Source organism: Caretta caretta, chromosome 9 (assembly GCF_965140235.1).
Source record: "Caretta caretta isolate rCarCar2 chromosome 9, rCarCar1.hap1, whole genome shotgun sequence".
Lineage (NCBI taxonomy): Eukaryota > Metazoa > Chordata > Testudines > Cheloniidae > Caretta > Caretta caretta.
The window spans coordinates 102,901,992-102,929,086 of record NC_134214.1 but is presented as its reverse complement, the minus strand read 5'-3'; the positions used below and the strand labels follow the sequence as shown (position 1 = coordinate 102,929,086).

Here is a 27,095-nt window from a genome sequence, read left to right as displayed (position 1 = left end):
TTACTATTACCTGCCTCTTCCTAATACCTGGGGTTCCTTCCCCGAGAGAGGTATCCTCAGTGCAAGAGGCTACCATGACATCATCTGGAAGGAGGGTTACACTCAGACCACCTGTTCAGGGTTTCCCTCACAAACAGAAGAGCCAGTTATTTTCTTTAAATCAAAGCTCCAATTCTTAAAAGGTGGATTCTGAGCATATTCCATGGCCGGGGATTATGTTCAACATTACTGTGCGCAGGGGCTTCAGGGTCTCAGAGTCCCACCGCTGGGTACCAGGCCCTTTCAGCCAGGCACTGCATTGCAGGGAGCCCCCTGGAGGGCATCCTGAGCAGCAGAGTGTCTCTGGAAGGGACTCACTCACCAGCATTAAGGAGTGAGGGGATGGCTGCACAGCGAATCAGGTCCTCCAACAGCAAGCACTGACGGGCGATGAGAATGGCAACAAAGGTGGCCAAGGAGTCATGGAAGGATAAGTCGCTCACCTGGGAGACAGAACAGCAGCCAGTGACCATCTCAGTTTCTGTTTCACCCCCCCAAGTTAGCACCATATGGGCCTGACTGGGAGCAGGGGGAAGGGCAAGCCCAGCAACCCCATGACCAACACAGCAAAACCCTCCATAAGGGCAGTTCCAACACCAAAAGTTCCCCATCTCCCGCCCATGACAACCATCTCCCATTCCCATCTCCATCCCCTCGGGGACACTCTCTCATGTCCCATCCATCTCCCCCCTCCCCCCCCGCCCCCACAGTACCCCTCTTTCCTCAGCCCTGTTATTTAAGCTTTTCCACTTACATCAACATTGCAGAGAAGGTCGTTGAAGCCACAAGTCCCGTTGTTGGAGGAGCAGCACAAAGCCTTGAGCACGCCCAGCCACTCAGCACTCAGGGACTTGCAGTAACCAGTCAGCTCAGCACATAGGATAGCTATGTCATTGACTCTGTAGAGAGGAGTCATGTGGTCACAAACAGCACTCAACAGCCTAGCTCTTCCCTTCATTCCTAAAGCAGACCCGGGCTTTGGAGAATGTGGGGAATTGCTGTATCATGATTTTCTTTTTAAACTTTTTATTAAGGCAAAATTACAATAAAACATTAACATACTACATTGTACATTACTTATTCTGGCTATAGATCCTGGCTTGATGTCTGAGGAGCCCTCCTCCTCCGAGTATGCTACAAAGGGTGATCACATTTCATAATACCTATCATCTTTTTGGTGCTTCTCTTGTGTACATATGTGGTAAAAAAGTCTGTGTTTTACTATCCCATTACTCCATAGGAGGAGGGGTCACATTTCTCTAGTAACGTGCAATACAAAGTCTAGCTGCTGACAATGAAAAAGAACTTCATTTGTTGGTTTATTTAAAATGCAGATCCTTTGCTGGATCATTAAACAAGCAGGTCAGGGGAACTCTTAAAAGTTAGCATTTTATTTCTGTATTATGAAAAATGTGTGACTCGGTTTAGGCACTCACTTTGTATTGTGACCTACTAGGGCAGAAGGAGTTAATTTCTCCTCTGGGACAGGGGAATAAGAGATAAGTGCTGGTCATGCAGATAAGACTGGGTTGGTATGTGTGACAGATATGATGGTTTGGAAACATGGAATATTCAGACTATTCTACTGAGGTGTGACAGATTCTACGGACACCTAGAATAGTCAACCACTATTGCATCAACTTTATTAATGTTGTATATATCTTTATGGGCTGGCTAGTTCTCGAATTCCTGACTCAGTCATAGAATCATAGAAATGTGGGACTGGACTAGATGACCTGTCAAGTTCCCTTCCAGTCCTACATTTCTAGGACAGGTCATTTAGTCCAGCCCCAGCACTAAGGCAGGATAGAGTATTATTTAAACCATTCCTGGCAGGTGTTTGTCTAACCTGCTCTTAAAAACCTCTATTAATGGAGATTCCACAACCCCCCAAGGTAACTTGTTCCAGTGCTTAACCACCTTTACAGTTAGGAAAGTTTTTCTAATGACTAACCTTGAAAATTTTCCTAATGACTAACCTAAATCTCCCTTGCCTCAATTTAAGCCCATTATATCTTGCCCTCTCCTCACTAGTTGAGAACAATTTACCACCCTCCTCTTTATAATCATCTTTTACATACTTGAAATGTCTCCCCTTCTCAGTCTTCTCTTCTCTAAACTAAACAAATTCAATTGTTTTCATCTTTCCTCATAGGCCGTTTTCCAGACTTTTAATCATGTTGGTTGCTCTCGTCTGGACTTTCTCCAATTTGTCCACATCATTCCCCAAGTGTGGTGCCCAGAACTGGATTCAACACTCCAGCGTAGGCCTTATCAGTGCTGAGTAGACTGAAAGAATTACTTCTCATGTCTGTCTTACAACATGCCTGCTAATACATCCCAGAATGATGTTTGGTTTTGTTGTAACAGTATTACACTGTTGACTCATATTTAGTTTGACATCCACAAGTGCAGTACTTTGCATTTGTCCTTACTGAATTTCATCCTATCTATTTCAGACCATTTCTCCAGTTTGTCAAGCTCATTTTGAATTCTAATCCTGTCCTTTAAAGCGCTTGGAACCCATCCCCACCCCTCATCTTGGTATCATCCACAAACTTTATAAGTGTGCTCTCTACACCATTATCCAAAGTATTTATGAAGATATTGAACAGAGCCAGACCCATGACAGATCCTTGTGGGGCCTCACTCGATATGCCCTTCCAGCTTGACGGTGAACCACTGATAACTACTCTCTGGGAATAGCGGCAAAGAGTCCTGTGGCACCTTATAGACTAACTGACGTACTGGAGCATAAGCTTTTGTGGGTGAATACCCACTTTGTCGGACTCATGTAGTGGAAATTTCCAGAGGCAGGTATAAATATGTAAGCAAGAATCAGGCTAGGGATAACGAGGTTAGTTCAATCAGGGAGGATGAGGCCCTCTTTTAGCAGTTGAGGTGTGAACACCAAGGGAGGAGAAACGGCTTTTGTAGTTGGCGAGCCAGTCACAGTCTTTGTTTGATCCTGAGCTGATGGTGTCAAATTTGCAAATGAACTGAAGCTCAGCAGTTTCTCTTTGAAGTCTGGTCCTGAAGGTTTTTTGCTGCAGGGTGGCGACCTTTACATCTGCTATTGTGTGTCCAGGGAGGCTGAAGTGTTCTCCTACAGGTTTTTGTGTATTGCCATTCCTAATATCTGATTTGTGTCCATTTACCCTTTTATGTAGGGACTGTCCAGTCTGGCTGATGTACATAGCAGAGGGTCATTGCTGGCATGTGATAAGATAATGATAATGATAATGACAATGATAAAGGTACCAGCAGGACAGTGGGGTGGGAGGAGGTATTGTTTCATATTCTCTGTGTATATATAAAGTCTGCTGCAGTTTCCACGGTATGCATCTGATGAAGTGAGCTGTAGCTCACGAAAGCTCATGCTCAAATAAATTGGTTAGTCTCTAAGGTGCCACAAGTACTCCTTTTCTTTTTGCGAATACAGACTAACACGGCTGTTACTCTGAAATCTGTATAAAGTGACTGCCAAGATCACTTACACTTGATTCAAGAACTGACAGAAAACTGTGACCAAGAGAGAGAGGCCCTGCAGAGGGCCTGGAGTACTTTAACCCTGTCAGGGTCTGCAGGTGGCAAATGGGTGACAGCTGGTGAGCTAGATGTGTATATAGGCTGTTTGTTGTTTTTAAAAGATAAATAGTACTTTGCTTTATGAAAGCTGCCTGGTTACTGGTTAACCCTGTCACTGCCCCTGAGAGAACAGGGCTGCAGGTGCTGAACTAAAGTCAGATCTGCTGAGATAATCACAGTGAACTGCAGGAGTTTGCAGCCTAAGTGCACAGTCTAGAAGAAGTGGATTGCAGATTCCTGTCCAAGAAGGGTGATGGCTAGAGGCCCAAGACCTAACTGGGGGTGCCTCAAAGAGTCAGAGGTGCAGTTAATTCCAGAACAGTTGTAACAGTCTGAATGAACGCTGAAGGACCATTAACATACAAATGGAGTTGCATCAGACAGGCACAATGGAAGACAAACAACTGGATATTAACTTTTAAGAACTAGCAGCCAAGGGAAGCAGAACGTATGGAACACGCATAACAGCAACTTGAAACAAAGAATGGAAGTATCAGCATACAGCGATAAGACCTCTGCTGCGCAGTGCAGAGGGAGAGACTGGAATCCTAGACACTTCCAGGCCAGAGAGGCAGGTAATGCTGCCAGCATGGACAGGCATATAAGTTGGCTTTTCCACTTTAACCAAAGGACCCTAAATACCATATTCCAGCTGACTATATGTGCTGGCTTGTTCTGTGTCTCCTCAAAACATCTGCTGGTTGTGTGGCTCCTGAGAGCAGCATATCTCCAAAAGGGGTCTAAACTAATTTGGACCCAATGGAGGAGCCCTGACGAGAAACGTGTGCTGAAGCCAGTAACCCAGCCTCAGCGTAACAGGGCTCATCCTTGTAAAAAGTGGAGGCCTAGGACTAAAGGGGTAACCTCCCAAAGAGGCTGTATGAATGTCAGGGTCATAGTATCCCCTGTGGACACATGACAAGTGGCTACTGGTTCCCTCGTCCTCAGATGTACCTTGCTGCCCCCTCGAGGAGCACAGACACTCCTTCTCCCTACACAAGTAGAGCCACCTGAAAGGGGTCTCAATAGCCCCAGCCCTGCGCCTCACCGGTCTGGGTCATGGTGTCCCACACACACGTGCATGAGTGCATTGCACACAAAGCTGTAGCGGTTGGCCGGGTTGTCGTTGAGGCTCTTGCCCAAGTTGGTGTAGGTGAAGTTGTGCGCGGATGGATTCTCAATGGTGTCAATCATGAACTCGGGCTCCCACAGCATGTTAGAGTCAGACGGCTCCACATTGCAGTAGATTGTGTTCTTCACCTTGGAGCAGAAGTCACTGGCAGGGGCAGGAAGGGGAGGTTAGGCACTTCTGCAAACATGCTTCCCACTGCCTTTCACAAGCAAAGCTGAGGCCCTGGGTGACATCCTTCTGCTCCCTCCCCCAGACCTCCGCTGCAGCCTCTGCAGTGCAGAGAGCTCCAGCTTTTACATGAAGGCTTAAAGGGCTCATTCAAAAAAGTTCCTCCGTGAAGAGCCATGCCTGTTCCTTGTTGGGGAAGCCCCTGGAAAATACCAGAGGGGGTTCAGTGACCTAGCCTGGGGCTGCCACTTCCTCTTGCTCTCAGTGCAGCTCCGGGAAGATGGAAGTCAACAGTGCTCATCAGCCAGCAGCTTAGCCTGCAGGCACCGCTGTAACAGAGATGGGCCCAGACAACTACCATTATCCCTGCATGCCCAGCTAGACCCAAGGCAGGGATCCCCCACTGTATGTCAATGAGGAAAGAACACTAGCTGGTGGGGAACAGTGTGTGCAAGATCACAAGCAAAGCTGAGGCCATGGTCTTTCTGAGGACAGTGCCATTGCATCCAACCTGCCCCAGACTCACCTAAAGAGCTCCCCAAATTTACTCTTGAGGTGACTGCAGGAGGTGTACAGGTCGTAGAGGTAGGCCAGGATACAGCGCTCTGCTGAAGAGCCATCGGAGCGGTTCATGCCATGTTTCACCACCCCACACAGACTGTAAAGAGACAAGAAATGCTGCAGCAGCATGAAAGGAAAGCCTGAAGGAGCATGGCATCAGACAGAGGCAGCACCCACCCTCTTGAGGGTAGAGCCCTAGGCATGGAGACAATGCCCTCGGAGAAGAGATCCCTCCCCACCCCCACCCCTCCATGGGACAAAGCTCCAGGCACAGAGACAACACCTCCTAGGAGGACAGACCCCAGACCCCACCACCCGCGTGGGACAAAGCCCAGAGATGAGGCTTCCCCTGCCCAGGAGGGGCACGGGGCTCCCTTACCCTTCGAAGACCTGGGCCATCTGGTCTTGGTTCAGGATAAGGCAGGAGTGGTAGTGACGCAGGACAGCCACGATGCCTAGGCACAGGCTGGTGGTGTAGCTGCCAACGAGGTCGGAAGATTTCAACAGCAGCTCTGCCTCCACCACGCTCAGCTCATTCAGCAGCTGCACCCAATGACATGAAAACCCTTCAGCAATCCAGACATCTCCACCACTACAAACTCTGTCGTTGGGGTACCCGTCAAAGGGAGCCTGCTGGCTAGGCACCAATGCGTTCAGGAGCCTGAAAGCTGGGCGAAGCCCGCCATCCAGGCCCCAGTCAGTTCAGGGGGTCTGCCAGCATTGGGGTGCTGACCAGAAGAAGGCTGCCGGTTGGACACAAGCGTGGGCAGACTGGCTTCCTAGATATGGCTCTGACCTTTCACTACCAGGACCTGTTCAAAATCCCGCTTAGCTCATCCACTAACTGGAGTGTATAAGTCTCAGGTACACCACCAGCTGTAGCAAATTTCCTGAAATATCATCTGGCCTAGTCGGCCACACCAGTAACACAGTTTGCATTGCAGAGTGGCAGGGCCTAGGGAGGAAACCACCCTCGTTGTTGGAAGGGCTGCCATGAACAGAAAAGAAACCCTCTCGTTCAAGAAAGGCATCACTGCAGCTCAGGGACAAGAACAGTAGCAAGGTTCATTCCAAACAATCCTGAAACCTTTGGAAAAATGACCCTCAAAACCAGAGCCCCAGAGGAGGACTACAGCTTTGTGTCACGCACAAGCATACCTCATGCCCACTCCCCCACGGAACACCAAAGAGTCTAAGGCCAGAAAGCACCATTATGATCATCTGGCAAGACACAGGCTAGAGACCCTCACTCAGAGATTCCTACATCCAACCCAATAACCTGTCGTTGAGCAAGAGCAGATCCTTCAGAAACACACTCAGTCTGGATTTAACGTAGATGAACCCCACCCTGGGGAAGCACCTCAGACCCCAGGGCTCACCTGGATGGCGAAGTCAATGAGACCACTGATGTTGAGTGAATACTCCATCAGGTCAAAGATGAACTGCACATGCTGCACCAGAGGCAGATGGTATGACATCCCTAAGGCAAAGCTGGTAATCTGTTCCAAGACATTGCGAGATACCTGCAGGAAGAGAGAGAGAGAGAGGCACAAGGGAGTATCAGCCCCTTGCAAAGCTCCATTTGTCAGATCCAAATTATTCTCCCACTATCTTCTTTGGAGGCTGCTTTCCATGCTGCAGTGGGACAGATACAGCCAGGGCCTAGGTTGGAGACAACTCTCTCCAGAACCCCATACCTGAGAGGTGACCTGGTGCTGATCAAAGTGAGAAAGGTGTTGGAATTTAGCAAAGATATCCTCAGCTGTTGGGAATGCCTCTGGCTTGCTCCTCTTCCTCTTCTGGCCTTCCTCTCCACCTGCCAAAGGCAAGAAATACAGGGAGCCATTACCAGACTACCTTCTTTAGGGCACAGAGCCACCCTACAGACAGCCATATGCATCTTCCAATTCCTCAGCAGGGAGCACAGGTCCACCCAACTGCAGGCAGAGTAACCACTGGAACAATTTACCAAGAGTCACGTGGATTCTCCATCACTGGTCATTTTTAAATCAAAATCAGACTTTTTTCTAAAAGCTCTGCTCTAGGAATTCTTTTGAGGCAGTTCCATGGCCTGTGTTACACAGGAGGTCAGACTACATGATCACAGTGATTCATTATGCCCTTGGAATCTATGACTATGAACCAGGGAGCCTCACGTTCCCCCCATTAGGACAAAGGGTCTTGGGCCAACTCATAAGCTGTCAGGCCCGCTCTAGAAGGCATCAAATCCAACTCCCAGAGACGGGAATCCCTAGTTCAGAGTGATGGTCAGGGATGGTGAAGTATCTAACCCATCCCAAATGAGTTAGCTATTCTCTCAAGGGCTCTGACCAGTCGCAGTTTAACTGCCCCAATGTAAGTGCTTCCCTTGGGAGACTAGCCACTCTCACCAGGACTCAGCCTCAAAATCCCTCGGCTCGGTTTCAAGAGCATCTCATCTCTCCTTTAAAGGAGCATCCTCAACTTAAAAACATTGGTGTCTGTTGTTGTTACAAGGCACCTCTAAAAAGCCCTGGACTGACAGAGATTACAGAGAAGTGGAATGGACCAAATCCCCATCTGTGGTAAATCAGTGTAGCTCCATTGACTTCAGTGCAGCTGTGCCACTTAACATTTTTCAGCGGGTTTCCTGTGTCACAGCACATTGTGTCTAGTCAGTATCGCTGCTTCCCTTGCACAATCAGTCTCCTCTGCCTACAGGTCTCCCAAGGGACCCAACCAGCTGGAAAGGAACACCTTCCTGGGGCAGGGCAGACCCAGGCTGCACTAACCTGTCTCCGCTGTGCTCTTCCTGTTTAACACCTTCAGAATGTCTTTGGTTATCTTCTTGATGGCATGTCGGGCATCATCTCGCTGTTTCCCAACCCCAAACAGAACCACCAGCCGCTGGTTACATTCGTGACTGCATGACTCCTCCTGGGAACCGAAGGGAGACAACAGCATTAGCTGCTTTCAGGCTAGAGGCCAATCATCTCGTCACACATGGGTCTCTAAGAGGAGAGGGAAGGTGCAGCTGGGAGATGACCCTGGGGAATGGGGAAGCAAAGAACCACCCCAGGAGCCCACTCATTCAAGGCATGCACGGTCATGCTCCTTTCCCTTTCAGTGCTCAAGCTGAAAGGCATCAGGCGTCCCATGTTTGGGTGGAGCTGCAGCAAGGAAATGTGCCGGTCTCATGATGGGAGGGTGCGTGAGCCCAGGTCTCATACCTGGGTGAGAGGGGCGGGGGGAGGTATGCACAGTTCTCATACCTGAGGGATAGGAAAGTGCGTGGCATACTGGATGTGCCGGGGCTGGTCGTATAGGGATGCTAGTGTTCCTTCTGCAGCCTTTTCCTTTAGCAGAGGCTTTGCTTCCTTCTCAGGGTCTGGTTTTTCAGGGGAAGGGCTGGCCTTAGACTCACAGTGCATTGGAGGAGAGAACATCTAGGGAGAGAAGACAAGATTGCTATGATACATGGCCATACATCAATGGTACTGAAAGCAGGCCACAAGGTTATTCCAGCCCACAGCTGATGAGGAGGGCAAAGCATGGGGACAGCACCCACCCCTCAGGACACTGCTCCCAGCCCAGGTACCAGATCCTCCTCCCCAATCTGCACATGAGTACAGCTTCCTAGTACACCTCGTACTGAGAACAAGCAACAGAAAATTAGGAATTCCAGGCTATAATTCTGATGACAACACTCCACAAGAGCCAAGATTAAGGCAAAAGGCACCCTGGGGGACAATTCAGCCCCAGACACCACAGTTATCCAACACACACCCTGAAAGATAGAAATGGCTGAAAAAAGAAATTTCCCAGAGATTTCAACAGCAATCGTTCTTAGCTCTTATTGTGCATCTTCACTCAAAGTGCTCTGCAAACATGAAAGAATGACTCCCCACAACAAGCTAAGAAACACACAAACTAAGGCAGAGAGGTCAAGTGACTTGCCCAAGGCTGCAGAGCCATTGGATGACATCTCTTCCCCCAGGTAAGCAAGAGTCTCAATGTCACCATCCTTTCGCCACCTTCACCCTCGATACCCTACACTACCTCTCAGTAATGTCACTCTCACCTCCTGCTCCCTCACCATTCCAAGTGACAAGCAACTGGCCACACCCCCCTAGCTCCTGGGGTTGCGTCAAGCCTGTGAAAGAGGAAATTCAGGGAATGACACACCTGATTACACAGCTGGATTCTACCCTGCCTACATGTTCTGTACCACTCTACTCAAGAGCATTCACAGGCAAGTTGTGTCTACCATACAGCCCCAATCGGCCACTATACACAAGCCCTTTTGGCGAGGCCTTTCAATTCCACAGAGGACACAGTGCACCCAGCAGCAAGTTGATGCACCTCCACATTGGCAAGGTGCCCAACAAAGCATACCTGAGCTACTCACCAAGCACCAGGTAGGAGAGGCAAACAGGAACATACCGAGAAATCGGTCTTCTCCATGTCATCAAACAGCACGCTGGAGCTATGATCAATATCCATGGACTCCGAGAGGCCTGTGTCCTGGGGCCATAAACAAGGGCAGCCATTAATTCTCAGTGCTGCACTAGGAAACATGTACACCTCAGAGTTTCCCCACAGCATTGTCCAGCCTACATCCCCAGGCAGAATGAGCCCCCCCCGCTCCCCCAGCAGTGCTTGTGCCAGCCACACTGTTAATGCCCCTTTGGTTTTCAAATCCTGAGTAGCTTATTCCATGCTACCATATTAGCGCCGGGCTGCACAGCATGAGCAACAGAATCATGGCTTCAGGGCCTTTTCCATGCCACAGACCCTTTTCAGCTGCTTAGAATTTAATCCTTCACCTTTGGGTTGAAGTTTTATAGGATTAGCCTTGTGGGAGGGAGGAGGCAGGTGGCCACTGCAGGTACTTTGCAGGAGAAGAGTCCAGGATGTCAAGACACTCAGGAAGGAGGACTTGGGAAGGGGCCAAGAGAGCTGGTGCTCCTCACCTCCAGCTTGATGCCACTGTTGCCCATCCCCTCCTTTCTGTCATGCTCCTCGGCGGGGTCATCAAAGGGCGAGGGAGGGCGGGGCCCATGCGAGTCCATGGCCAAGTCACCCCGGGAGATGAGTGTGCACATGTAGATGTTGTGAGAGAAGACGTCGTGTCGGATCAGCTCACAGAACAGCAGCACCAGGTTGAAGAATTCCACCTTCTCGCTTTCATTCCCCGGGTCAGCTGGAGGCACAGCAACAGCACATGAAGGAGCAGGTAGCCCCACCAGAGTCCTCCCTCCAGCACTGCTCTGAGCAACACAGGCCACCTGCCCGACACCTAACCCAGGGATGTCCTTTTGCAGGGCTAGAGGAAGAGTTTCCTAGAGGGCCCTCAATCACCCGGCAGGACTCAAGGCAGGACTAGGAAACCACAGTGGGGACCAAGGCCGGAGTACACAGCTGGCAGAGGCAGCAACTAAGTGGTTGGGCTCCTCTCCAGTTAGTCTCAGCAGCAGTTACATTTCCTCATCCCTTCCTAATGTCTTGCCGTCTGGGCTGCATCCCCTCCTCTCCAGAGTCCAAGTGAGACTCTTGGGTATGTCCAGGGCTCAAGGGAGAGGGAAGGCTGGACATTAGCGAGTTCTCGTTACGTACTTAGCACAGGAGCCTGAGTGTCGAGGAACTGCATGAGGACGTCCTGGAAGACAGGCGTGCTGGCTGCTGAGAGGGAACCTGAGGAGATGGAGCCTTTCTCATCCACAACTTCAGAATCCCCACATCTCTGCAGAGAGAGACATGAGTACAGGCTGCTGCCAGGAGGAGAAATTCAGTGTTCCCCACTCCCGAAGACAGACCATGTCTTTTCAGAGATAACCTCCCCCCGTAGGAGAAAGCCACTCCTAGGGAACCGTCTCATAACCCACTATGCACAGCCTCTGAGGAGACCTAGTGCTTCTGTATCTGTGCCCCAGAGAACCCGAGGGACACACAGAGCAGTTCCATGCAGTGGGGTGGTCTCTGGCCTACTATGGATCAAAGTAAATGCTCATGTTAAAGGCACTAGCACCAAGGGGCCTTTGGCCTCCAGTCCTCAGCTAGCAGGCTTCTGCCTATCAGTTCTGGAGAGACAACCTCACTACACAGTTATGGGGGAGCTCTCCTTTGGAGAAGGTCGCCCTTGCTTTAACCCCAGCGACCAACCCAGTAACTACTGCTCTCTTTCCAACTATTAGCTGCTGTTCAAAGACTTCCAGGGTCCAGCAGGGGCAAGGACTCACCTCGGCCTCTATCTCCGCTTGCCGCTTTTCCAGCAGTTTAGCCACAACCATAGCCCTGTGACGTCCAGAGCGCTTACAGCTCACAGCCCACTCACACAGCAAGGCCACCACTGCGTCATCATCTGGGGAGATCTGTCGGGACACAGGCATGATGGTAAAACACTGAACAACAGGTAAGAGTTCAACTGCTTCTGAAGGCACAGGCAGTCAGGACACCAAGGAAGGTGATCAGCAGGAAAACAACCAGCCTGAAATCTGCTCTACTCCTCTCTTCCCAGTACACACAGAACACACACCAAGCCAGAGCCTGAAGCAGGGATTCCATGCTCCATGCAGACCGCACAGTGGGGGAACTCCAGCAGCAGCTGCTTGTCTCCATCACACACCCCTGGGAAATCCCAAAGCAGGGCTTTCTTCACAGAATTCCTCTTTTTTGGGGTCAGGTTGGGGCCAAGCTCACCAAGCACATTACCCCAGCCCTTCAGAGACTGCCCTGGCTCCCAGTTTGCTTGTGGGTGCTGATACTGACTGACCTCCGAATCTCTAGCCATTTGGGTCTCAGCTATCCAAGACATGCTACTTTCCATGCTCAGCTGTGGTAAAAGAGCATGACCTAGCAGCTCCTGAATTCCAAAGAGCAGCCTGTGGCCCTGAATCTAGCAGGACCAAAGTCAACTGCCTTTGGAAGCTCCCTGCACAGCCTCCCGCCTGGTATTAGCATGGGTTATCATTTCCTGGATGGGTTGTTTAACATTTGGTTTTCCTGTATTTATACAGCATGTTTTTATAGATCAAAGAAACAACCCCCCATCAACGGTAATTCCCATTTCACAGAGGGCTGGGGTTGTGCCTCTGCTCAGGACAGTCATTGTTGGCTGTACGGAATGCTACTCTGCAGCACCAGACACCACCTCCCACATGTCTGCACAGGCTTCCCCTCCCCAAGAAATACAGGCAGCCCTTACCCTAGGCTCTCACAATGCACACCTCACTCTCTCCACACGGGCTCTCTCCCTAACCCAGGGCTGCATAGACACCCCCTCCAACGGAGTTCCAATGTCTTATCTGCAATGGGCCACTTTTCCTGAGGCACCCAAGTAGCTAGTTCCCTCATGGTGCCAGCTGGACATAAATCTGAAAGAGAACAACCCCCTAGACTAGCCTGCACCCACCACCACCACCAGCACAGGGCATCACCAGTGTGGCCCATTACCCACCTCATGACTGTCTTTGCTTGGTCCCAGCCCAAATATCCTGTTGTACAGGGAATCCAAAGAGTTGCTGAAGTCAGATCTCTCAAAGCTGTGACTGTCCAGAACTTCCAAGGTGTGCAGAACCCGGCCAATAGTGAATCCTGGGGCAGGACAGGGAAGGAAAGGGGAGTGTGCATGAGCAAGCATTTGGGCAACTGGTATCACAGACTTCGGAGCGCAGGAGGCAAAGCCCCAAATCCCTGCGAGCTCAGAGCTTGGGAGACAGGAGACAAAACCTGTGGTTGGCAGGGGGGGAGCTGATCCCCACAGGGCTCTGAGCCTGGGAAAGAGCAAGGTCCATCTGCGTTCTCCTCACTGTGGTCAAACGAGCAGAAATGTGGCCAAGAGACAAGCCAAAGACAGGATGACTGGACATGGAGCTCCTTAGGGCACTGGCTCAGGGTAACACGTCTAATGCTAGGGAGAAGAGATTGCAGATCCTGCAGTAAGTTACCTGCAGTGGTTTCCTGGCACTTGTCAAATGACCATCGGACCTCAACAGCCTGGCCACGCTCCTTTATCTGCTGCTCAATCTCCCGGAGCTTCGCCCGAACCTAAAGGCAAAGGAATTCCATAAACACGTGCGAGGGTGGCCAGAATAAACTTGCAGCACGGAGAGCTGCCAGCAGAACCCAGGGAACATCAACTGCCCTGCCTGAGGCACAAGGCGAGAGAGATGCCGCCCATCCCTAGGTGGGGCGCTGGCTGCCTCAGGCACAAGGGGAAGAGATTCTGCCCACCCTCCAGGTCCATGGGTGCCCTGCTTGCCGCACAAAGGGAGGAGAGGCCTCCTGCATCTCTTAGTGCCTCAGCTGCTCAGGCTCAGAAGTGGCAGGAACACAGCCAGAGGTGCTGTTGCTTAATATGGAGAGATAAGCCTGAATGGACTGGGGTACGGTTAATGTCCTGGACCCCCAACACTCCGCTCACCTGCTGGGTGAAGGCTGAGTTTCCCCCGGGCATGGGCAGGTTGGAGGGGGCAATAGGCAGATGGTCCAGTGGAGAGCCAGTCTTTATCCTGCTGTCAGTCAGGGAGTAATGCCAGACCAGAGCACTTGGGCAGCACAGGATGATACTCTGCAGAAGACAGCCAAAGAAGAAGCACTAAGCATATCCAAGCCTGACTCCTGGGTCCGAGAGCACCCTGCAGGGCTATTCCGACATTGTACAGATACTCCCCAGCCTCAGCCTCACCACACCCTATGAATAGGCTCCCACCTGAAAGAGATTTGAGGCTGGAGAGTGTGCTGGGGTACAGAGGTGCCCTCTCCCTCTGCAGGAAGCTACCCAGCATTTGCTGCATTAGCTTACTTAGACTAGACACATTTAAGTAACCAAGGCCAAAACCCCAAGTTGCCTTAGGCCAGTGAAAAGCTGGTGCATGCAGCTCATAAAGACCCACAATAACACCACATGAATTTCCCCTGCTGGTCCTGCTGGGCAGTTACATTAATGACACAGAGAGGACTCACTAGCAAATATATCAGAAGTGTGATGGGTGAATATATGTAGGCCAAATCCAGGAGCCCCAGGGTTTCTTATTCGTTGCTACAGATTCCATAGTCAGACACGCCGCATAACACAGGACAGAGCATTTCACCAAGGGATTCCCGCACCAAGCCCAGGACTTCTGATTCAGTAGATTTTTAGTAGGCTAAAAAGTCTGACCTCCTTCAGTCACTCATTGCAAGGCAGGCTTTCCACTCTTCTAATCACTATGGCTTGTCTCTGAACTGCTTCCAGTTTTTAAACAACTTTTTTAAAGTGTGGGCACCAGAACAGGACACACCATCCCAGTAATGCACTCACCACTGCTATATAGAGAGGTAACACCACTTCCCTAGGCCCATATTAAGTCCTATCTTTAAGTCCTTTTCCAAGTTCTGCTTTCCAGAATAAAGTCCCTCATCCTTCAATTGTAACCTACATTTTTCATTCCCAGATGTAAGACTCTGTATTTTGCCATATTAAACTGCATATTGCGCCCAGGGACCCACCCATCATCATTATTTACTATCTCAACTAGTCTGTGTCATCTGCAAACTTTACCAGGAATGATCAGTGATAAAAATATTAGATAGTGTTGGGCCAACAACGGATGCCTGTGGGATCCAACTAGAAACACTCTCTTTCAGTGATGACTTCCCGTTCTATCACCAGCCAGTTTCTAGTATGTGCTATGCTGATTTTGCATCATACTAAAATTTTAACCAGAATGTCTTCTGTTGACCCATCAGAGCTCCAGCCTCCTTCACCATTGATATTAACCCAGCAAAACCCTACCTGTAGAATGCAGCTGAGCCCAAATACCACCGGGCGGTGTTGGGGACAAAGCAGCAAGTCACTGAAGGGACTGGGCGGAGGATTTCCTGCAGCCGGTTGAGGGGCAGGTGTTGAAGGGAGAGCAGCTCCTGTTTGTGCGGATAGGATGTGGGGCAGGTGCCCACCTGTGCCGTCCAGCTGCATGGCAAGCCTGCGGGTACAGAAGTAGGCCAACCGCCTCGACAGGTATGCAGACTGCACGAACTCTCCGGAGTACTGTGGGGAAGAAGGAAAAACCATCCCAGTTCCAAGCAACACTAGAGAAGTCCCCAGAGCCCAATGCTGTGCAGTGGTGCCTCGCGGATAGGGCCACAGCCTCACCCAGATCAAAGGCCTAAACAGCCAGGGAACCCGTGAGAAAAGTGTCATCATAAAGCCATTTAAGCACCAGTGAGATTCACAGAGCACCATGGACAACATTTCCATTGAGCTCAGTGTACCCAGACCCAGCCTTCTCAGGACCTTGGGGGCCTAGCTGGAATCAGCCATGGGAGCAGAAGAGAAAAGCCACTTCTATCCAGTTCCATCCAATGAACACACCACTACCATCAAAAGCCCAACTGTTACAGGTAAGGCAGGGACAAGGAGCTGGAACAAAACCCCTTGCAGTAGCAGGAAGTAATGGGAAAAGCAGCATTCCCTTCTGGTAGCTGGTGGCTAATGTGGGGGGGGGTGGCACTCAGCTGGGAGAACACCCCAGGCTACTGCAAGGTGGCTTACGTTCCCCAGAGCCGTGTTGGAGGAGGCAGTTTTCTCCAGAAGCTCACCCGCAGCAGCAGAGGTAAGAGCAGTTTCAACAATTCATCTTCTCCTGGACGTATCTTCTCAAAGCATTCAAGCACCCAGGTAAGGAATTCGTGTCTGTCCAGCATCCCATCCTGGAGACAGACAGACACAGAGTGAGAAGACCAAAGGAAGAGCATCCTGGAGTTATTCTACCCCTATGCCTCCTGCTGAGCCACCCAGGGACTCAGGGGTGGAATACATTCTGAAAAAACAAAATTACTTCTGAGCCTTGAGTATCCGTTGCAAACCCCACCCCAGCAGCTCCCCTCAACACCTCACCTGGAACATGAACATAGCCAGTTTCTCATTGTAGTCCCATTGTTTCAAAGCGTGCTCCACCTCCTGCGGCATGGGCCCAGATGGTGAACCACAACCCTGCCCAGAGAGCTGCCTATAGAACTCAGAAATTTTTTGCAGCTGCTCTGACAGGTACTTGGTGATGATCTGTGTCCACTCTGGAAGGAAGAGACAGTCATCCGTGAGTAGGTAAGCAGGAAGAGGCATGGGAGAGGGCTGATCTAGGCAGAGGGAGTGGGAGCCAAAGAGTTCCTGTGATGGAAGGAAAACCACAAGGAAAGAGATAGGCCTGTGGGTTCCAGGGGAAGGTGGAGAGCAAGGGACAAATTCTGAACTGCATTTTAAAGCAGGACTTTAACACACAAAATACAGGAAGGCAGTTCGCCAGGAAGGAAGATTCCTTAAACGCTTTTGTTGAAGATCTGGCAAGAGCAAAGGAATGGAGGGAAACAGGAGGGAACAGCGTCAGGACAGCCTGATGTAGCATCCCCATTAGTGATCTGAGAGATGGGGCTGCAACATGATAGTGACATTTCTCAAGTTTCTCAATTGGCTCCCACCCATTTCAGATACCTGTTCAAGGCCTTGGTCTTAATCTTCAAAACACTTAATAAAGTATGTCCCAGCTACATTAAAGCCCAAATTTCATTCTATGAACTGTCAAGATATTTTGGCTCCCCTGGGATGATTCAGATCACAAAGCCCAGGACAAGACATGTGAGAGCTGGGAATAAAGCATACTTGAAAGGGTTGAGCTGTGGAAAAAGCTTCCAGAAGAGATCAGGCGATTAAAAAAAACAATACTCTGTAAACAAACATATTAATCAACCAACCCCATAAAATAAAAAAGCTAGAGTGTTGTCTTTGTCCCAGAAAGAGAGAGGAGCAGAGACTTCAGGAAGTCCCTCTTGCTATTTCTTTTACGTGGAAAGCGCTCATATACTATCGTGATGGACAGCAGTATAAACCATAACAGACAGGCTTTACCATATGCTGCTAATTGGAAGGATCCTGGAACTCCACACAGGCCAGAGCCATGATCCAAAGAGGCCCAGTGAGGCTGGAAACATGCAGGAAATAACAGAATGGGATTCTGCTGGGGGAAATAATACATTTTGGGAGAAATAACCTTAAACCAATCTGTCTAGCTTGGCTAAGACACACCTAAGGGCAGACATAAGAGTCCACATATATGTTAAAGGTGTAAACACCAAGGATGGAATGGGGTTATTCAGGGGAGGAACACACAGGGCGTAAGGAGCAGTCATGAGAGTGACCTGTGAAAGGCTATCAGAAAATATTCGTTCTCAGTAAGATGTATTTGTCTGTTGTCCAAGGGAACAGGCTGAAGCCCCGTTGCCTGGGATGTAACGAGAAGGATGAAAACAGCAGTCGTGATCCAGTAGAAAGAAGCCTGTGCTGCCCCCTTCTGGCTAGAAAGACAAGGTGGATGAGGTAAAATCTTTTATTGGGCCAACTTTTGTTGGTGAGAGAGACAAGCTTAGAGCCACCTCACCCACCTTGTCTCTCTAACACCCTGGGACCCACCCGACTACAACCACGCTGCATATACCCTGCCGACTAGGGCAAATGTGGCCAAATAGATCTTTTTCATCCTTAACGACTACTATTCTATTGAGGAGGTGCAAGCACAAAAACAGGCAAGGAAGAGAAAACCTGGTATGGAAAAGGCCAGGGCTCCACTCAGGGCACTTACCGATAAAGGGATCAATGACGTGCCGTTTTTTCACCTTAGTTTCTGTGATGGCAGCATAGTAGGCGCAAGTCATTTTGATCAGCCAGGCTGCTCTCATCACTGGAACAGTGTATTTTGCCAAGTAACCAAAGACCTCCTCCTTCTTACTAAAGATGGGTACCTAGAACAGAATAGAAAAAGGGAAAAGCTAGTTTCTGAGGATCCAGAAAGGAATCACCCCAGAATAACATCCTCTACCACCCTTGTGCCTGGACAACCATGCACAAACTAAGCATCACACAGCTTGCACCATTCCGTCAGGACAGTTACAACATAAGGAACGTTTTCCTGGGTCAGCAGGCAACAGTACCAGAGCTGCAGTGCAACACATGAGAAATGAAGCAGGACACTGGGTAAAGGCACTGCAAAGAGGCAGGTCTGTCATAAACACAGTTCTTAAGGGAAGGGTGGATAACGAATCAAGAAGTGTGTAAGTGCCAAAGTTACAAAAGACACACTAACAGCCTGTGAAAACTGAATTTTACCAGCAGGAGCCCTGAACTCCACGACCTGGCAAACTTTAGCCCAGAGGTAGTCAATACACAGACCACAGGCCAAATCCAGACCACCAGATGCTTTTGAATGGACCCCAAAATCTTTTTATTTACTTATTATCATCATTGTTGTTGTTATTTTATTATTTTCTCTGGAGTCTGGACCTTGATTATACCTGGACTAAGAAATTTGGACCTTGACAAAAAATAATTGACTACCTCTGCTCTAGCCTCGACATTATACACTCTGCTGTACAACAATAGGGACTAAACTTCCCCACAACCACTGCCAGGCTCACAAGACCCCTATTTATAGTCCCACCTCTACAGAAGACAGAGCTTTCTTTCCTCATCCAGCCCTGGGAGAATTCATAATTCCAGCTCCACTATGGTAGCATCAAGGCTTAGCTCCTGGAGCACAGAAATGTAAATGCTCTTCTTAACCAGCTCTCCATGAGGCCAATACACAGAGCCCTTCTCTGTAAAAACGCTGCCACAGACACAGGAGTGTGGGAAGTCATTCAGCTAGTTATCACTAGACAATCTCACTACAATTTTTGAGAACTTGAAAATACCATAGCAGCATGAACCACCCTCCTCTGAGTATGAGGCCAATAAAGGCAGGCAGCAGCAGTTCCCTTAAAAGCAATCAAAATGCAAATGAAACATTCAAGCTCTACATGCCATGAGACAAGCTTAGCCTTCTCTCTGAATAACTGGGAACCTTAGCTCTACAGCTGGGGAGGACACAGGCAGCCCAAGATGAGTCCTGGACACACACACTGAGAATTATAACCAATCTGATGTGGAGAGAGAAAAACCGCAAAATCTCCACTGCAATCTTCAAAAATAGACAATACCCACACAACCAGGTGAGGGAAGAGCTCAGACAGGACATGTTCTACCTTTTTTGGCAGCCTCACCTGCAACATACCTTTTTAGCCAGGTGAGTGAGGGGCTTAGTCCCAGACAGATCTGTGAACCAGTTGTTTATGGCACTCTGAGAGCGTGCCGTCACCAGCCAGAAGTTATCCTTCTGGTTCACCTGAGGTTTCCGTCTTCCCGTGTCAGGCAGCGTGTTGCAGCGCAGCTTCTCTGCAATAATGCTGCTAAAATTTGAACTGATCTGAAAAAGAGACGAGGGTAAGAAACCTCTCACACAACTGGGTCCAGTGAGCTACAGAATAACCCCTTGTCAGTCTCTGGGAGAGGCTTGGCTTTATTAATTAGTTACATACATTTGCTATTATCCCCAAAGTCTCATAAGCATGAACTTCCAAAACCAATCACCAAAAACAGCCAATGGCTCCCTTTGCTTCAATCAACAAGAAGACCGTCTGCAGCAGGACTGAGAATACCTCAGTAAGGGAACTCCTGAATTGCAGCATTCAAATAGCCTGGCTTTAGCACTGCTGGAATGAACGTCGCTAATTCTTTGGCAGAAGAACCCAACACCTGGCACTTACTGGGCCTTCCATCCAAGGATATCAGTGGGAGGGGCGCCTGGTGAGCACTCCCGCATTGTACAGGAGGCCAAACTGACACGCAAGCTACCTCATGACTCCCAGCTTTGTGTTTGCACCAACAAAGAAGTCTGTCTTCCAAACATACACCTTCTTATCCACCTCAGCGATGGTACTGCATCAAGCCAATACTGATGTTCTAACCTCCTACTTAATTTGCAGCTCATGTGTGAGCCAGTGATCCGTGAGGATGGGGCATCTAGATACTAGTTATCAACAGCGATGGATAAAGATCTGTGACCACAGCACACCTCATCACTGACACTGTGGGTAAAGAGCTGAGCAGACTACTCTCCCACCAAGTCTGGGAACATAGCAGCCCACCACCACAAAGAAGGATTGACACTCCTAGAGCTTAGCCTTGGGAAGGTGATAGGCCAGATCATCACAAGAGTGTAAACCTGTCCACCCTAGAACTCCTATCCCAAAGACCCTGGCTGTGGGCCATAAAAAGACCAAGATCTAGAACCACCACAATAATCATCACCAGTCTGGGTGCAGAAATCAGTAAGAGCAAGGCCTACCCCTGGGAAACCTAGTAAGAGAGACTCAATTCAGTGGGGCTTGGCCCGCAAAACCCGAGAGGGATCTCACCTTAGCTGGATTAAAGTTGACATTTTTGGCAGTGCCATGTTCATCTCCAGAGACTGCCGGCTGATTATTGAAACCCTGCTTCACATTTAAAGCGGTGAGCTCATCCTGTGCAAGAAAAGGAGTAAGGGAACGCTGCATGGCAGTGCAGCTCTACACAAGCCATGCAGCTCCCCTGGAAGCCCAGCCTGGGGGCAAGGGACAAGACAGTGAGAAAAAGGACGTTATCCTCCCCTGCTGGCCCCTGCCACAGCCCTTACTGAGGGAGGGCAACTTCCCAGCCTCATCCACTGATCTCCACAGGCACAGGACCCCTCAGAGAAGGGGGCTCATCCCCCAACGACCCCCACCCTGGGGACAGGACCCCTCGGCGACGGGGCTCATCCCCCAACGCCAGGGAGAGGACCCCTCGGCGACGGGGCTCATCCCCCAACCCCGGGGAGGGGACCCCTCGGCGCGGGGCTCATCCCCCAACCCCGGGGAGGGGACCCCTCGGCGCGGGGCTCATCCCCCAACCCCGGGGAGGGGACCCCTCGGCGCGGGGCTCATCCCCCAACCCCGGGGAGGGGACCCCTCGGCGCGGGGCTCATCCCCCAACCCCGGGGACGGGACCCCTCGGCGCGGGGCTCATCCCCCAACCCCGGGGACGGGACCCCTCGGCGCGGGGCTCATCCCCCTACCCCGGGGACGGGACCCCTCGTCGACGGGGCTCATCCCCCTACCCCGGGGACGGGACCCCTCGTCGACGGGGCTCATCCCCCAACCCCGGGGACGGGACCCCTCGTCGACGGGGCTCATCCCCCAACCCCGGGGACGGGACCCCTCGTCGACGGGGCTCATCCCCCAACATCCCCCACCCAGGGGACGGGACCCCTCGTCGACGGGGCTCATCCCCCAACATCCCCCACCCCGGGGACAGGACCCCTCGGTGACAGGGCTCATCCCCCAACATCCCCCACCCCGGGGATAGGACCCCTCGGCGACGGGGCTCATCCCCCAACCTCGGGGACAGGACCCCTCGGTGACAAGGCTCATCCCCCAACCCCGGGGACAGGACCCCTCGTCGACGGGGCTCATCCCCCAACCCCGGGGACAGGACCCCTCGGCGACGGGGCTCATCCCCCAACATCCCCCAACCCCGGGGACAGGACCCCTCGGTGACGGGGTTCATCCCCCAACCCCGGGGACAGGACCCCTCGGCGACGGAGCTCATCCCCCAACATCCCCCAACCCCGGGGACAGGACCCCTCGGCGCGGGGCTCATCCCCCAACCCCGGGGACAGGACCCCTCGGCGACGGGGCTCATCCCCCAACATCCCCCAACCCCGGGGACAGGACCCCTCGGCGACGGGGCTCATCCCCCAACCCCGGGGACAGGACCCCTCGGCGACGGGGCTCATCCCCCAACCCCGGGGACAGGACCCCTCGGCGACGGGGCTCATCCCCCAACCCCGGGGACGGGACCCCTCGGCGACGGGGCTCATCCCCCAACCCCGGGGACGGGACCCCTCGGCGACAGGGCTCATCCCCCAACCCCGGGGACGGGACCCCTCGGCGACGGGGCTCATTCCCCAACATCCCCCACCCCGGGGACAGGACCCCTCGGCGACGGGGCTCATCCCCCAACATCCCCCACCCCGGGGATAGGACCCCTCGGCGACGGGGCTCATCCCCCAACCTCGGGGACAGGACCCCTCGGTGACAAGGCTCATCCCCCAACCCCGGGGACGGGACCCCTCGGCGATGGGGCTCATCCCCCAACCCCGGGCACGGGACCCCTCGGCGACGGGGCTCATCCCCCAACCCCGGGCACGGGACCCCTCGGCGACGGGGCTCATCCCCCAACCTCGGGGACGGGACCCCTCGGCGACGGGGCTCATCCCCCAACCCCGGGGACGGGACCCCTCGGCGACGGGGCTCATCCCCCAACCTCGGGGACGGGACCCCTCGGCGACGGGGCTCATCCCCCAACCTCGGGGACGGGACCCCTCGGCGACGGGGCTCATCCCCCAACCCCGGGGACGGGACCCCTCGGCGACGGGGCTCATCCCCCAACCCCGGGCACGGGACCCCTCGGCGACGGGGCTCATCCCCCAACCTCGGGGACGGGACCCCTCGGCGACGGGGCTCATCCCCCAACCCCGGGGACGGGACCCCTCGGTGACAAGGCTCATCCCCCAACCCCGGGGACGGGACCCCTCGGCGACGGGGCTCATCCCCCAACCTCGGGGACGGGACCCCTCGGCGACGGGGCTCATCCCCCAACCCCGGGGACGGGACCCCTCGGCGACGGGGCTCATCCCCCAACCCCGGGGACGGGACCCCTCGGCGACGGGGCTCATCCCCCAACCCCGGGGACGGGACCCCTCGGCGACGGGGCTCATCCCCCAACCCCGGGGACGGGACCCCTCGGCGACGGGGCTCATCCCCCAACCCCGGGGACGGGACCCCTCGGCGACGGGGCTCATCCCCCAACCCCGGGGACGGGACCCCTCGGCGACGGGGCTCATCCCCCAACCCCGGGGACGGGACCCCTCGGCGACGGGGCTCATCCCCCAACCCCGGGGACGGGACCCCTCGGCGACGGGGCTCATCCCCCAACCCCGGGGACGGGACCCCTCGGCGACGGGGCTCATCCCCCAACCCCGGGGGATGGGACCCCTCGGCGACGGGGCTCATCCCCCAACATCCCCCAACCCCGGGGACGGGACCCCTCGGCGACGGGGCTCATCCCCCAACCCCGGGGACGGGACCCCTCGGCGCGGGGCTCATCCCCCAACCCCGGGCACGGGACCCCTCGGCGCGGGGCTCATCCCCCAACCCCGGGCACGGGACCCCTCGGCGCGGGGCTCATCCCCCAACCCCGGGCATGGGACCCCTCGGCGACGGGGCTCATCCCCCAACCCCGGGCACAGGACCCCTCGGCGACGGGGCTCATCCCCCAACCGCGGGCACAGGACCCCTCGGCGACGGGGCTCATCCCCCAACATCCCCCAACCCCGGGGACGGGACCCCTCGGCGACGGGGCTCATCCCCCAACCCCGGGGACAGGACCCCTCGGCGACGGGGCTCATCCCCCAACATCCCCCAACCCCGGGGACGGGACCCCTCGGCGACGGGGCTCATCCCCCAACCCCGGGGACGGGACCCCTCGGCGACGGGGCTCATCCCCCAACCCCGGGGACGGGACCCCTCGGCGACGGGGTCATCCCCCAACCCCGGGGACGGGACCCCTCGGCGACGGGGCTCATCCCCCTACCCCGGGGACGGGACCCCTCGGCGCGGGGCTCATCCCCCTACCCCGGGGACGGGACCCCTCGGCGACGGGGCTCATCCCCCAACCCCGGGGACGGGACCCCTCGGCGACGGGGCTCATCCCCCAACCCCGGGGGATGGGACCCCTCGGCGACGGGGCTCATCCCCCAACATCCCCCAACCCCGGGGACGGGACCCCTCGGCGACGGGGCTCATCCCCCAACCCCGGGCACGGGACCCCTCGGCGCGGGGCTCATCCCCCAACCCCGGGCACAGGACCCCTCGGCGACGGGGCTCATCCCCCAACCCCGGGCACAGGACCCCTCGGCGACGGGGCTCATCCCCCAACCCCGGGCACGGGACCCCTCGGCGCGGGGCTCATCCCCCAACCCCGGGCACAGGACCCCTCGGCGACGGGGCTCATCCCCCAACCCCGGGGACGGGACCCCTCGGCGCGGGGCTCATCCCCCAACCGCGGGCACAGGACCCCTCGTCGACGGGGCTCATCCCCCAACCCCGGGGACGGGACCCCTCGGCGACGGGGCTCATCCCCCAACCCCGGGGACGGGACCCCTCGGCGACGGGGCTCATCCCCCAACCCCGGGGACGGGACCCCTCGGCGACGGGGCTCATCCCCCAACCCCGGGGACGGGACCCCTCGGCGACGGGGCTCATCCCCCAACCCCGGGGACGGGACCCCTCGGCGACGGGGCTCATCCCCCAACCCCGGGGACGGGACCCCTCGGCGACGGGGCTCATCCCCCAACCCCGGGGGATGGGACCCCTCGGCGACGGGGCTCATCCCCCAACATCCCCCAACCCCGGGGACGGGACCCCTCGGCGACGGGGCTCATCCCCCAACCCCGGGGACGGGACCCCTCGGCGCGGGGCTCATCCCCCAACCCCGGGGACGGGACCCCTCGGCGACGGGGCTCATCCCCCAACCCCGGGGACGGGACCCCTCGGCGACGGGGCTCATCCCCCAACCCCGGGGACGGGACCCCTCGGCGCGGGGCTCATCCCCCAACCCCGGGGACGGGACCCCCCGGCGACGGGGCTCGTCCCCCCCCGGCCCGGTCACGCCCCCGGCCCCCACCTCCTTCTGCTTGGGGTCCTGCGGGTAGACGTCGGGCGGCCCCAGGCGCGGCCGCTTCAGGGGCCGGTGCTCGTAGCTCAGGATCCCGAAGGCCGCCATCGCCGGGGGGGTGCGGGGCCGGCGCGGCTGGGGGAGAGACACGGCCGGGCCACAACAAGGAACGGCGGAACCAGCCGAGCGGGCCCGAGCCAGCCCCCGGCAGTCCCGGAAACTGCCGAGCGAGGTCGGAGCTTCCCGAGCCGGCCTCCGGAAATTGCCGAGCGAGGTCGGAGCCTCCCGAGGCGGCCCCGGCTGCCCCGGAAATTGCCGAGCGTGGTCGGAGCTTCCCGAGCCCGCCTCCGGAAACTGCCGAGGGGGGTCGGAGCTTCCCGAGCCGGCCCCAGCGGCCCGGAAATAACCGAGCAGGGGCGGAGCTTTCCGAGCCCGCCTCCGGAAATTGCCGAGCGAGGTCGGAGCTTCCCGAGCCGGCCCCGGCCTCTGCCGAGCGGAGCCGCGGCCGTTTCCTCAGGAGCAGAGCGGGGGGTTCGCAGAGACGCGGCCCGGGCCCGGGCTGGGGGGAGCCAGGGTCTGAGGGGCCCTGAGGGGCCGGGCCAAGGGGCGGGCGCTGCCGCCGGCGGCTCCGGGCAGGAGTCAGTCGCGTCCGGTGGCCGGCGCGTGTTTCCCTTTTTCGCTCGGGGGCCACCGAGCCCCCCCCAGGGCCGCCGCGCTGTGACCCCCCCGCGCCCCGAACCCCCCCGCGCCCCGACCCCTCATCTCTGCCCCCCCGGGCCCCTCCCGCGCCCCGAGCCCCTCATCTCTGCCCCCCCCGGGCCCCTCCCGCGCCCCGAGCCCCTCATCTCTGCCCCCCCCGGGCCCCTCCCGCGCCCCGAATCCCTCATCTCTGCCCCCCCCGGGGCCCCTCCCACGCCCCGAGCCCCTCATCTCTGCCCCCCCCGGAACCCCCCGACCCCTCATCTCTGCCCCCCCCGGGCCCCTCCCGCGCCCCGAGCCCCTCATCTCTGCCCCCCCGGGCCCCTCCCGCGCCCCGAGCCCCTCATCTCTGCCCCCCCCGGGCCCCTCCCGCGCCCCGAATCCCTCATCTCTGCCCCCCCGGGGCCCCTCCCGCGCCCCGAACCCCTCATCTCTGCCCCCCCGGGGCCCCTCCTGCACCCCGAGCCCCTTATCTCTGCCCCCCAGGGGCCCCTCCTGCACCCCAAGCCCCTCATCTCTGGCCCCCCCGGGGCCCCTCCCACGCCCCGAGCCCCTCATCTCTGCCCCCCCCGGAACCCCCCGACCCCTCATCTCTGCCCCCCCCGGGCCCCTCCCGCGCCCCGAGCCCCTCATCTCTGCCCCCCCGGGCCCCTCCCGCGCCCCGAGCCCCTCATCTCTGCCCCCCCCGGGCCCCTCCCGCGCCCCGAGCCCCTCATCTCTGCCCCCCCTGGGGCCCCTCCCGCGCCCCGAATCCCTCATCTCTGCCCCCCCCGGGGCCCCTCCCACGCCCCGAGCCCCTCATCTCTGCCCCCCCCGGGCCCCTCCCGCGCCCCGAGCCCCTCATCTCTGCCCCCCCCGGGGCCCCTCCCGCGCCCCGAGCCCCTCATCTCTGCCCCCCCCGGGCCCCTCCCGCGCCCCGAGCCCCTCATCTCTGCCCCCCCCGGGCCCCTCCCGAGCCCCTCATCTCTGCCCCCCCCGGAGCCCCTCCCGCGCCCCGAGCCCCTCATCTCTGCCCTCCCCGGGGCCCCTCCCGCGCCCCGAACCCCTCATCTCTGCCCCCCCCGGGGCCACTCCCACGCCCCGAGCCCCTCATCTCTGCCCCCCCGGGGCCCCTCCTGCACCCCGAGCCCCTCATCTCTGCCCCCCCCAGAACTCCCCGAGCTCCTCATCTCTGCCCCCCCCCGGGGCCACTCCCGCGCCCCGAGCCCCTCATCTCTGCCCCCCCCGGAGCCCCTCCCGCGCCCCGAGCCCCTCATCTCTGCCCCCCCCGGAACTCCCCGAGCCCCTCATCTCTGCCCCCCCCGGAACTCCCCGAGCCCCTCATCT

At 55.8% G+C, this 27,095-nt stretch overlaps 1 protein-coding gene across 3 annotated transcripts in view; it reads right to left on the bottom strand.

The window, feature by feature from the left end:
* The window catches only part of MED12 (mediator complex subunit 12), a 78,762-nt gene extending 53,514 nt beyond the window's left edge, over positions 1–25,248 (bottom strand). For 2 of the 3 annotated variants that reach the window (XM_048864909.2, XM_048864908.2), the window contains exons 1-23: positions 25,080–25,248; positions 20,732–20,836; positions 19,549–19,740; positions 18,082–18,241; positions 16,347–16,522; positions 16,049–16,159; positions 15,243–15,497; positions 13,890–14,036; positions 13,414–13,513; positions 12,924–13,060; positions 11,707–11,838; positions 11,084–11,210; positions 10,441–10,670; positions 9,911–9,991; positions 8,740–8,913; positions 8,260–8,404; positions 7,186–7,304; positions 6,868–7,011; positions 5,868–6,031; positions 5,454–5,585; positions 4,676–4,903; positions 794–938; positions 362–482 (exon numbers count right to left, since the gene is read on the bottom strand). In XM_048864909.2, the coding sequence (XP_048720866.1) occupies positions 362–482; positions 794–938; positions 4,676–4,903; positions 5,454–5,585; positions 5,868–6,031; positions 6,868–7,011; positions 7,186–7,304; positions 8,260–8,404; positions 8,740–8,913; positions 9,911–9,991; positions 10,441–10,670; positions 11,084–11,210; positions 11,707–11,838; positions 12,924–13,060; positions 13,414–13,513; positions 13,890–14,036; positions 15,243–15,497; positions 16,049–16,159; positions 16,347–16,522; positions 18,082–18,241; positions 19,549–19,740; positions 20,732–20,836; positions 25,080–25,178 (3,424 nt within the window). In that variant the 5' untranslated portion in view covers positions 25,179–25,248. The remainder of the gene's footprint in view (positions 1–361; positions 483–793; positions 939–4,675; positions 4,904–5,453; positions 5,586–5,867; positions 6,032–6,867; positions 7,012–7,185; positions 7,305–8,259; positions 8,405–8,739; positions 8,914–9,910; positions 9,992–10,440; positions 10,671–11,083; positions 11,211–11,706; positions 11,839–12,923; positions 13,061–13,413; positions 13,514–13,889; positions 14,037–15,242; positions 15,498–16,048; positions 16,160–16,346; positions 16,523–18,081; positions 18,242–19,548; positions 19,741–20,731; positions 20,837–25,079) is intronic. The other variant, XM_048864907.2, reaches the window with a different exon arrangement.
* Positions 25,249–27,095: the final 1,847 nt, after the last annotated feature.